Here is a 12651-nt window from a genome sequence, read left to right as displayed (position 1 = left end):
ATGCTTCCAGTACATGATGATGATGATCTGAACATGAAGTATGAAGTTCATGTATTATTGATAGTTTTCTCTCCTAAGAGATGTCAATATAACGTAGTTCAAGCTGTTACATTTCATTTTTATTCCAGAAACATATTAAATAGCTAACTAACTAACTAGATGGCTTACGGAACCTGAAGGTTCATCACCGAACTAACCAAAGTCCACCACCGGACTCTGTCCTGGGCCACCAACATCCAGTTATTGAATAGCTACATTGTCAATTACTTTGTCAGTTGAATTATCCAGTACTTCTGGTTCCACAAACCCTGTCAACCTTTTAGGTCACACTGATTGGAATTGCTTTGATAAGAAACATAGAAAATCCCTGGAGTAGTAACTTATAAAAACAGGCTTTATGTAACTATACATTATTAATACTGATAGGTTCTCAAATTATGTTGAAGTTCTTTTATTTTTTAAGTTTTAATTTAGACTTCTACAGTCAAGAAGTTCTATGCTACAGTAGGTAGAATCTTTATCATCTCATTTCTAAATAATTTAATATACAAATAAAACTAATTTTGCCTGTTGTTTTATAAGATCATGAAATGAATTTTTCACTTTGAGCATATATCAAATATTGAGAGCATCTGATAACAAAGAAAATGTCTTTAACAACGTTTCTAGTTTTAATTTTTTCATTGACTATAGTTCACACAATCATTGTAAATGGAAGGATCATAGGAAATTATGAAATGAGAATAATATGGAAGTGACTGTAACCCAAAATACAGTTGAACCCTGATTATCTGGCCTAAACCAAACTAAAGGATGCTTGGGTAGTTGAAAATGTTGGAAAAGATGAGGATAAATATCCAATAAATTCAAGAAAATACAGTTTGCCTTCAAATACAAAAATCTGACAAACAAATATAGTGTTTAACATAATATAAATTTGTAAATGAATGTGTTTATTTTGCTAAGAAATTGTTAATGGGTATTTGCTTCTGTGCCTCCTTAGGTCATGTCGTGCATGGTGGGGGAATAATTTATTCTGCTACATTCTGAGTTGACTGTAGGTAAAATGGAAAATTCCAAAATGGCTTGTCAGATAAATAGAATGTTGGGACTCTATTGTACTTAAGAATGTAAGTATAATCCTAGTACATTTTCCTGGACAGACTGAGGAGAAGATAATGTTCTGAGAAGTACATTTCAACTAAGAAGGTCGAAGAAAAAAGTAAGTGGAGATAATTACATAATTAAGAGATAATATCCATTCATCTCTCGCTGTTGTTAAGGTTTACTAAGGATGGAGATGATCAATAATTGAGGAAACTAGGAATGTGTGTAACATTCTGGTTTGAAAATCTGAAGGGAAACCTAGACATAGACGAAAAAGTTTTAAAATATATGGTTACTTCAAAAAGTTAATAGACTAGAATATACTCTGATGCTGTGACATTGTGTAAAGTGTTGAAACCTAATTGTGAAGTTGACATGCGTTCAGCCGTATGTATGACAGAATTTTAAATGTAGCTATTAGATTAACAAGAACAATTTGCCCGGATGTGCGCTGAGTCAATTTCAGAGTCTCAGGATATGCCGTTTGCCGTGGTTTCGGCGTCTGTTCTTGCGTGAGATTTGTCGGAGTCGGGATGTGGGAAGATATAAACCCGTGTTAGGGACTAAGCCACTGATGTCGAACATCAACTTGGAAATTTTGCCGTTATTAGAATAGAGATGGCAGAAGCTTTTTATCAAGCGCCTAACGTTTAGTTGCTGGTCAGTTGGGAAATTTGCTGTAAACTGTGCGTACTTAACCACAACCATCTGTGTGAAATATGTTAAATGCGGTCTGTGGAGAAGCGTAATGGTTGATCGTTGACGTGTTCAAGGTTATGTCCATTTGCCGAGAAAATGTATTACGCTTCGTTCTTTTAATTATTTTCTTTTCTGAAAGAAAAGAGCTGGTCTTCAGAACAGAATAGTCAAGATGAAGTCTGCTATAGCAATTGTGATGGTGTTTGTAGGATGTTGCAGCAATGTAGTATTCCTGGAATTGTTAGTGAAGTAAGTTGTACAGTATATTGTACCACATGTTCCCATTACTTTTGTAAAAGTGTGTATTCTGTAATGCATATGAATTTGCTATTGTAAGGATTACTAGAGTAAAATAGAATAGAATCTATTCCACCGATCCTTCATAGGCCTATGCCAAGGATATAGAACATGTCATAGTGCAAATACAATACTTATTTCTGGCAGAGATATAAATTACATGGTTATGACAGTAATTTGCAGACGACTACAGTATTACCGCAAAAATAATTACACAAGAAAGCATAACCACTGTTGCTTAAAAGCATTTATAATGGCTGAGTATTTTTTATTGAGTTCAATTCTTATGTGGAGTACAAGGAGTGTGATAGGAGACACTCTTTTAATGATAGCTTGAACTTCTTTATAACATGATTCAGACTTTTTATAGTAGGGAGAAATTTGTTTATTATTGAATAGCTTAATTACAGTATATTAAATTCCTTTTTGATATTACATAATTTGCAATCTGTATATATATATATGTTCACACATGGGAGACACTTGTGTTTAGCTTGACTGCTGTACTCCTCTGAAATTTTCTTTAATTCATACCTTTCATTTCCTTGGCTTGACTTCCAGTTAAAAATTGTTTTACATCTTTTTGTCAACATTAACAACCCTACATGAAACCCACAACCATTGTGACCTGCTATGCACAATCTACAGAAGTTTTTGAAACAGAATTTGTCATTGTTCTTGTAGCTGACCTTGAAAAATCATAACTGAGAAAGTACACAAGTTAATGCAGCATTGTATTCTGAAAGATTCTGATTGGTGCAGCTCAGGTTATCATGGTGTTTTTGAGTGTTAAGTTTGTACAAACCATTAATCATCTCTCCCTTCTGGCCACTGTTCTTGAAATTGTCAATGTATCTTATCAGTGGTGATCATATATTTATAATTGCTGTCCTTGATGCTGTAGGTTGTTCCATCTTTTAGTTCCATCTCTTCATCCCCTTAAGCATCATTAAACAAATATTCTCATATTATTTATAAATTAGTTTATTTTTAACAACTGCCCTCTATTAATTTTTATTTTTTTCTTTCAGGGAAGATCCATCAAGTGGCAACATAATTACATTTTCCCAATTTTTTATTATTGCTCTTGAAGGTTTCATCATTACAGCTCACTTTGGAACAAAAAAACCAAGTATTGGAATAAAGTTAGTATATTTTCTGGTTTTGCTTAATTTGAATAATTATCTTCAGAATAATTATTAGTACAGCATATCCAAGTATGTCCATTGTTATAAGAGCTGGACCTAGACACTCTCTCTCTGTGGCGTCCTTACTATTGGTTCAGACACAGCTTCTTAGCCCATGGCCATTGTTGGTTTGAGAGGAACACTAGTACCACATAATATAAGGTCCTGACATGATGCATGATAATAGGTTTCTTATTTTTATTTTCTTCCCCTCACTCCTCTAAAAGAACATGGCAGCTGCATATAATCTATATTGTCTTTAGTCTTGATGGTAATAATTAATGAAGCAGTGGCATTATAAATGTGAGTATTTGCTATAGAGACACAGCATAAACATACCTACAAATTCTAGGTTGGTAAATGGACAGCTATGAAGATGATAATGTTGCAGAACTTTGGCAAATGTAACTTAGAATCCAGAAAAAACAACTTTCTGCATATTTTTTCTGTCTTCAGGCTTTACACTGCAATTTGCCTACTTGTGGGGAACATGTAAATAAAAGTATTCTATGTGTGTATTAGTTGTACTTGCAAATATCAAATGTTCTCTGCACTATTTTAAGATTGCCTTAACTGTGATTGCTCTTACCTCGAGCCTTTATTTTATAAAAATATGATTTTATAGTCTAATACAATTTGTTTATTGAGGTCGTAAAGTATTTTGGGTTACTTTATAATGAACCACATTATATACTTTTCTCTTTGCAGAGATTATGCAGTCCTGGTTGCTATGTTCTTCTGTGCTAATGTGTGCAATAATTATGCATTCAATTTCAACATTCCTATGCCCCTGCACATGATATTTAGGGCTGTAAGTATATGTAATCAACAAACAATTTTTACAGTACAGTTCACTGATATGTATATGTTTGTAGGAGACAGAATCACTAATTCAAATTGTAAGGCATGAACAGAGGCTTGGGGTTCAATTGTTTATTGGCTTCATTGATAGTGGTAGTTACTATGGCTGCTAATGATGTCCTTTCACACCACACTGCAACAATAGCACAGCACAATATGAGTGATACAGGTGCTCGATTGTTCTAATCATGTTTGACATTTATGTAAACACGTTAATAACTGGAGTATTGACTTTATTGAATTAGGTCTTTAACAGGAATAATTTTCTTATGTCTAATAATACATCTTCTGCAAGTTTTATGATACATTAAATAAAAATAATTGTGTGTAATTATAAAGCAGTTTTGTCACCCTCAGTGGACTAGTGGTTAGCATGCGCGCCACTTGACCCAAGGCTCGCGGGTTCAAACCTGGCCAAGGTCAGTGGATTTTTAAGGGTGATAAAAATCTGTAGCACAACTTCCTTCAGAGGGGAAATAAAGCCAGTGGTCCCGTGTTGTTGATTTACAGCATGTAAAAGAACCTTATGAGCATGAAACGAAATGTTTCGCAAGCAAAATTCAGCAGCCATTTCTCACTCAAGTCAAGATGGCTCTAGCACACAAATCAGGATTGAGTAAAAATTGTGCAGAGGCAGTGCGCTTGTCCCTCACTGCTCATAAATACACTTCATAGACAAAGAAACCTCCCACATGGAAGAAGGCCAAGGCTAGACTCGTGCTGTTGCACCATAGAAGAAGAATAAAGCACTTTTGAAAAAAAATCATTATTTTTTAAAGTTCGAACTCAGGACATTGAAAAGAATTTAGATCTTCTTCAAAGATTTCCACATATTTAGGACTTTATTCATACAGTGAATTTTATTTTGTCATTGCCCTGATGACGGAGGCCGTATGACCTCTGAAATGTTGGTTAACATCGACCAGACTACACAGCGCAACAACCCAGAAGACAGAAATCTTCATCTACGTACAAGTCAACATGGTGCCACAACCCAGAAGACCGACTTTGACATCTAAACTGATGTGTGACCCTGAAATCTCATATTTTCCTAGATATTTCTATTACTGTATTAAATATGTATGTATGTGTTTCATTTTTTCCTCCCCATAGGGATCATTGATTGCTAATATGATAATGGGTATACTGATCCTGAACAAGGAATATACTTCGTCAAAATACCTGTCAGTCTTCATGATTACACTTGGCATTTCAGTTTGCACTATTGTCTCAGGAAAAGATATGGTGAGTACTGATTTAGAGTTTGGAAATTTGTTTATATTCTGCAACCTTCTCTAAGCCTGAAATTTGCACTTATGCTCTCTTTACACATCAGTATTTTTCTCTTAGAACCATATTCTTAGTTTAGGGGTTATAGCAGTGAGGTAAAACATCACAGTGGTTCTCTGTTGGTGTGAATTTGCTGGAAAACAGCCTGTAGAAGTGTTTCAAATGTTGTCTTAATTTCTATAGTGGCAAATTCCAGTGACTGGAACTGCAGTGTTATAAGTGATGTGAAAGCAATATGTCCACTAAAGAACAAAATATTATCAGTAATATTTTGCAAAAATTTGTGAATTATGTTCAACATCTTTAAAATCTATGTTGATAGTTGGAGAGCAGTTTTTCCTTGTCAGGTTAATTTTAATTTTTGTTTTTATCCAGAAAGCAACCACACCATTGAATCAGATAGTTCCTGAACAGTCTGAAATGGATGTACTTTTTTGGTGGATTGTAGGCAAGTATCTTTAAATATTGTTGCTCCTTATTATCTGTAAATATAAGTGAATAAAGCAATGGAGATAAAAGAGATAGTTCCTTTTTGCAACTACTTTTAGTCATATTTCAGGAACACAGAAATTTATTGGTCATTTGGACTTCACACTCTAATTCTGATAAATACCAGATATTGTTTGACTAGTGATGGTTTAAAGCATTCTGTTGTGCATTGCCACATGCTGTGTTCAGACTATGTAGTGACTTTTCATGTTAATATGTATGTCTTATGTTTTCCAGGCATTTTACTCTTAACAGTTGCACTCTTTGTATCAGCGAGAATGGGTATATACCAAGAAGAGCTGTATAAAAGATATGGGAAGCATCCAAGAGAATCTTTGTATTACACAGTATGTATTGTAAAATATTTTTTATACAGTGTGTCCATAAATTAGCAGATGATTTGAAGGGTATGTAATTATTTATTTATATTACGGAAAGCTTGTGTACTACAAAACAGTCGTACAACATTTAAGTTTTTTTGTTTGTTTTTTATGCGGCCACTGAAGTTGATACATAAGTTTTTTGTATGTGTTATAAATAAATACACTCCCCTATATTTGTCTGATAATTTATGAGCACTAGTATATTTAATGCAGTTTCAGTGTTTGAGAGGGTGTTGTTAGCATGGAAATTCAGGCAGCAATTTATGATATCCTCATTGACCCCACTCTGATAATTATTTTCTCCTTGCCTTTTTCCTATCCTCCACAGATTTTTCTCACACTATTAAACATGGCAGAATCGAAAGTACATGAACATTTGTGGTAATTGCTGAATGATATAGGATTTTTGTAAGTCTTCATATCAGAACTGGTAGGGAAGGTGCGGGCAGTGGTTTAAGTGTGTACCAGGGTAGCTCAGTCTGACTACAGACTGGATGACCAGGGTTTGATTCACAGCAGGGGCAAAGGATTTTTTATCTGGCTTCTGTGTCCAGGTCAGTCCTGGGGCCCATTCATTGGGTACTAGGGGTGTTCCTTTCCCCCAGGAGTAAAGTATGGTCAGGGCATGATACTGACCACTGATCCCAATCTAGTGCCAAGGTCTTGAATTAGTAGTAGCTATACCACCTCTGTCTCCAAGCACCTTCATGGTATGCAGTGGGGCATGTTTAATTTTATATGTACTCAGTATACAAAGAGGATGAAAACATGGTAATTTGCTTCTGAAGTTTGATTTTCATGGCACTTACTGTGCTTACTCTGATGTCACAATTTGAAGAGTGAATGAATGTTAAGTTTGTGTATGGTGTTGAGTAAAACTGCAGTATTTATTTATTTATTTTTATTATTATTAACTGCAAATGGGTTTTTAACCAGTGGCAGTGGTGCTACAATAAGACACAAAAAACATAAGATGCAACAAAACAATAAGACAACAAAACAACACACCACACTCAAAATAAAACAACTCATAAGATTACAAAACCATAAGGCACAAGTAACAAGTGGTATAAAAATTTCAGGGAGAGCCAACAATCACTGGATGATGACCTGTGGAAGGGAAGGCTGGCTGTAGCTAATAATTATGACAGTTCATTTTGGAAAAAGCGTAATATAAACAAAACTGTGTGTAAAGAAATTCTTTGTCATTTGCAGAAGCTGTCCACAATTTTGTGGGAATTTATGAAATGGCTGCTCCACCATTACAGTGTACCAGTTCATCTGTTTTTTGTTGTTGTTGTTGGGTTTTTTTATATATATATATATATATATATATATATATATATATACAGGATTGTCTGACTGTGAATGATATCACTATGTTTTCGCAATCTCTCTAACTTTCCTAGTCCCTGCTTGTTACTACCTGAACATCTCAAAGGGATGCAGGTTCCTGTTAGCATAAAAGGTATAAGAGACTTCAACATTGTTACACTTGTTGGAGAAGTTCTGCATGAGTGCTTCTGGCAGTGATAGAAATATATGACAGCAGAAGGCAGTTATAGTTCGCAACTGTAATTTGAGACTTGCAGGCGAGGAAGTGGGCTGAAGGAGGAAAGATAGCATCAGCCTTTAACGCTTCGGACTTCCTGCATTCCTTGCAAGTCTCAAGATTACAGTCGCAAACAATACTTCAGGAGTGGTATGCAGTTAAACCTGCCATGATGATAGGTAAGTTCTCTAGAGTAAAAGTACATGAACTTTTTGACTAACGTGTGTGTGAGTGTGTGTGTGTGTGTGTGTGTATATATATATATATATATATATATATATATATATATATATTGGCTGCGTGTTGCACTTTAAATTATTTGTGCTCAGTTTTATAACGATTCAAACCTGTGTGGTAAATGAATGGACTTTTGATTGCAAAGAGTTAATCATTCTCTACAAGGAAAGTATTAGATGGCTTTTGAGATGTGTTATCATCATCTGAAACAGTGTTAACCAAAGTCTGCAGGTTGTTCCTAAGGCATACACAAGTTGAGTATATTTCACTCTTTTATTCTTTATGCTGTATTACTACAAATTTTAAGTTTTTTTTTGGTCACTTTTTTTCCTTCCACATTGGAGTAAAAAGTAATGAAAAACTATATATTTTATGTATATTTTAGTTAGTGTGTATTCTGAGGGGGGGGCCATAGTACCAGAAAGGTTGACAGAAGACCCTTTTGTTACAGCATCTACTTCCCCTGCCCGGATTTCTTATTTTGTATGAGAACATTTATTCACACATCATTTCATTTGCTCAAAGTGAACCTGTGGCAGTGCCTGTCATTGGTGTAGGACTACCGAAACTCTACCTTTATCTAGCTGGCAATGTTCTCACACAGTATCCTTTTATAATGTTTTACAGACTCAATTTGTAAATATATAATTTATCAAGATACCAGTGTTTATGGGTCAGTACTGTAGGTGCAGAAGTATTGTTGTTTGTCCATATTTTTTTTAGAAAATATGGTCACATTGCACTCTGAACATTTTAGATAAAATTTATACCTTCACAGGCATTGTGTATAAAAGTGTGGTGGCTACAAATGACATTACAACATTTTCTATGTCTTTCCTACAGCACATATTGGATAGATAGCTACAGTAGCTTTTGACATCTTTGTTCCATATTTTGAGGCATCTTTAAAAAAGGATTTTAATGTGCAGCTAAAATCTTATGTTCAGTTGCACTGTGTAGTTTATAGCAAAGGAGTGTGTAATTTGAATTTTGGCCAGCATACTCTTTTTATGTGGGTACTTCAGTGTGGTTTATATATCTGGTGGTTAAAAAAGGTTTTTTCTTCCAGTTTAAGCTTTAAAAATTGAAGTGAACATTATATTTGGGGGTGCATTACATCTGAATGGATCTTGCTGTTTATATTTAGTGATTTATTAGTTTATTTGTTCTGTTTAAAATTAATTTTTTACGTTCAGGCATCTTAAATATGTAGGATTTGAAGTTCTTGCGGGATGGGTATGAAGATGTTGTCTGGTAGAAGAAGTTTTCCAATGTTTCAGAGGTCCTTGCTGCCTCCATCATCACCCTAATGTTGGAAGCAAGAACTTCTACCAGACTACACAGTGTAACAACCCAGAAGACAGCCATCTTTTTCTTAGAATATGATGAATTCATTTATAGACCATTTTCTGGTACAGAAATAATGTTTAAAAGATATAATTTTCTTAACAGGTTTACAGATGTGTATGTATCAACTCAGTTTATGTCCTAACAACTGAATGCACATCTCTCACCGTTACCTTGGTTGTAACGCTTCGAAAATTCATTAGTTTGCTCTTCTCCATCGTGTATTTCAAGAATGAATTCACCTTTGCACATTGGCTTGGAACCTTTTTGGTGTTTTCTGGAACTCTAATATTTACAGAAGTAGTAGATAAATTCAGAGCTGCAATATCTAGTCCATTACCAAAAAAGGTTGAATAATATTCCATATTATTTGTAGCTGTCATTCAAAAGGATTACCATACTAGTTTAAAATACTGTATTTGTGTGAAGAAATGTGTCCTATGAGTTCAGAAGTCTGGATATGTTTGCTCAGTTTTATGTTGTTACACGTATGGTTTTCACATGAGTGTGTTCAGTTTTAAGAATGGAATTTTATCATTTTAAATTAGAATTATATATCCTTGTATTCATATGAATCAAAAACATTTGTACTCCAGAAGTGTTTGTTCCGTGATGAAAAATTTGGTATATGACTGGTGCCAGAAATACATTTATTTTAAAATTGACCTTTAATTTATATTTATTTTTATTCATGATAGTGAAAATAATGATCTGCTATAAATATGGGAAAAAGAAATAGTATATTTTTATTGTCTTATTTTAGTCTTTTTCCCCCACACTTCCAGAGCTTACAATTTAAAGAATTTTCATGTGATAATTGAATCTTAGAATTATGATTGCCTGTAATGGCTCTAATTAAATTATCATTGTTATTGTTTAGTATTATTGACTGTTGTCATCCTAAATTTAACTTATTAAACACAGTGTTTATGGTTATGAGAAGTAGTGTTCATCATGAGATTCAGAGGGTTGGTGATGTTTGTATTAAATATATTACAGTTTTTATGGGCTGTGGTTTGTTAGAAATGCTAACTGAATGAAACAGCATTTATCTTCTTGTCCATAGGTCTTTATAGTTGTAGTTCAATGTATAACTTCGGCTTTCCTGTGAGAACCACGTCCTCCATTCCTTCAATCAACACCAGCAAATTCATCTTGCACCCACTGCCTGCTTGTATAAGGCCTTCAGTAATGAGCCCCCACCTCAACCACCTTGAAAATGGCAACTGCAATGTTTGCTGATATGTTGGTTAACACCAAACGCCTGGCTTTCACTCGAAAGCAGAAGTTATATAGCATTTATCTTGTTCCATCTAAACTTTTCAACGCATATACAGTGAAATCTCGATGCATCGTTTTTGACGGGGGAGAGAAATCAAAACGATGAATACGGGAAAACGACAGTTGCGGGAAAGCATTAAAAATGAGAAAAAATTAAAATAGTGCGTTTTTCTCTTTGGAACACACAAAACCTGTTTCAAAGTTACTTCTTTTAGCAAAAAAAGTCTTTAATGGATAACTTTACGTTTTAGGCGAAACAGATCCCTTTCCATGTTCAAAACGTTTTCAACACCACAAATATTGTTCGCATAAAAGAACGAATGCAGCATGTGCTACGGGAAACTTCGGCACAGCTTCGGGCTTGCATTCGTCGTCTTCCCCTTCCTCGCCGTTATCACCCCTTTCGCGATCGTCACACGATTCATTGACATTGTCGACCACGCATGTGGCAAGCTCACTGTGCGTCTTTCGATATTTATTTATCTCTAAAGCGGTCATTTTGAATTCTAAAACATTGCGTAAATTTCGTTATAATTTCTCAGAAACGATCAGTGCGAGAAAATTGTGGGCCAGGACTAAGATTTTTGAACGATTGGTGCGATAAAACGGCAGTTCGACGAACGATAGAAGCGAGAAAATGTAACATTTTATATAGGACTAATCAGGGACCGAACGAAACAGACGATGCATCCGGGAAAACGATAGTTTGGGTAACGATGGATAGAGGTTTTACTGTATATTTTATGCAAAACTGTTACATATTGTCTGTGAGTATATTGATTGTTTTGAGTAGTGCATTCACTGGTAAAGTTGAATAAAACTCACTTCCTGTCTGCCAGCAGGTACTGCTGTTATTTTGGTAAGTTTATTTTATTGTTTTTATGGAGTGATACTTGATTTGTGAACATCAATCTGAGGATTCTGCAGTTTCAGCAAAGAAATTATGTGCATTCATTTTTGTCACTGAATTCACTGTACTGTAGAATGTGTTGTCACTGTTACTCCACTTTTGGTATTTCATTTTGCATTTTGCATTTTAAATAAGGGATGTCTTTACATTGTGTAGGCAACCGAATGTTGTGGTTGAGTGGTTATCACTCCTGCTTTGTATTCGGGAGGTTACAGATACAAATCTCTGCCCAGAGACCTGCTATCCTGAGTGGGGCTTTGCATGGTTTTTCCTCAGTTCCTCCATGCAAATGCTGGGATAATGCCTTAAATTGGGCCACGACTGTTTTCTTCCACATCCTTTCCAATTCATCATTTACCATCATATTCTCATTTGACACTATATAGCTACTGAAAAAGTGTTGTTAAATGAACTATAAATAAATTTGTGTAGACAGAAAAATACATTATTATATACACCTGGATTTAGGCCTGGTTTTCTGAAATGTTACACAATATTACATATTATCAACCCTTGATTTTTTAAACTTTCAAGTTATTCTGATTTGCATAAATGTAGTGTGATTTTGCCATTCCTCAGCTGCATAATGTTATGACTGACATTCCTGTTTCTACTTTCTCTCAGTTTACAGCTCAGCTAATTTTCTTCTAAATTGAAGATTTACCATTGGTTTTTTGTCAATTTTTCTTGTTTTTGTTCTTGTACAACAACATGAATTATCAACAGCAGCATTCATTTCCCAGAGAAACATTTATTACCATGTAACAGATTCATGAAGAAACCAAACACTGACATGATGATTTGTGGTGTTTACTCTGCCTGTGTGCTTTGTGTAGATGTTCCTGTCAGCCCTGATAATGGAGGCAATGACAGTCTTTGAAACATTCAGTTGTACCATGGCTGATTAGCTGAGAAGACTTTATTGCATTCAGTCACTGTGAAATGCTTCAGATATTACAAATTCAGAAGTATCTTTTTATATCAATCAAACAGGGGATGACTCTGCATGTA

At 34.7% G+C, this 12651-nt stretch overlaps 1 protein-coding gene across 1 annotated transcript; it reads left to right on the top strand.

Moving 5' to 3' along the window:
- The first annotated feature begins 1690 nt into the window (after positions 1-1690).
- Positions 1691-11584, top strand: Efr (ER GDP-fucose transporter). Its single transcript, XM_022067307.2, has 8 exons — positions 1691-2055; positions 3135-3248; positions 3999-4101; positions 5265-5396; positions 5817-5889; positions 6168-6277; positions 8554-8705; positions 9563-11584. Exons 1-8 carry the CDS (start codon positions 1979-1981, stop codon positions 9804-9806), a joined length of 1005 nt encoding a protein of 334 aa, XP_021922999.1. The 5' UTR covers positions 1691-1978; the 3' UTR covers positions 9807-11584.
- Positions 11585-12651: the final 1067 nt, after the last annotated feature.

The sequence above is a fragment of the Zootermopsis nevadensis genome, unplaced genomic scaffold (assembly GCF_977971745.1).
Source record: "Zootermopsis nevadensis isolate Lab colony 2312 unplaced genomic scaffold, Znev_1.0 Znev_ptg000025l, whole genome shotgun sequence".
Lineage (NCBI taxonomy): Eukaryota > Metazoa > Arthropoda > Insecta > Blattodea > Termopsidae > Zootermopsis > Zootermopsis nevadensis.
This window is presented reverse-complemented; position numbering and strand designations above follow the sequence as displayed.

Excerpts from the sequence above, each read along its gene's own strand:
- Efr (XM_022067307.2), top strand. The coding sequence starts at position 1,979 with ATGAAGTCTGCTATAGCAATTGTGATGGTGTTTGTAGGATGTTGCAGC. Across the intron at positions 6,278-8,553 it reads GAGAATCTTTGTATTACACA|CATCTACTTCCCCTGCCCGG; the intron begins GTATGTATTGTA and ends CTTTTGTTACAG. Across the intron at positions 8,706-9,562 it reads GCTGGCAATGTTCTCACACA|ATGTGTATGTATCAACTCAG; the intron begins GTATCCTTTTAT and ends ACAGGTTTACAG.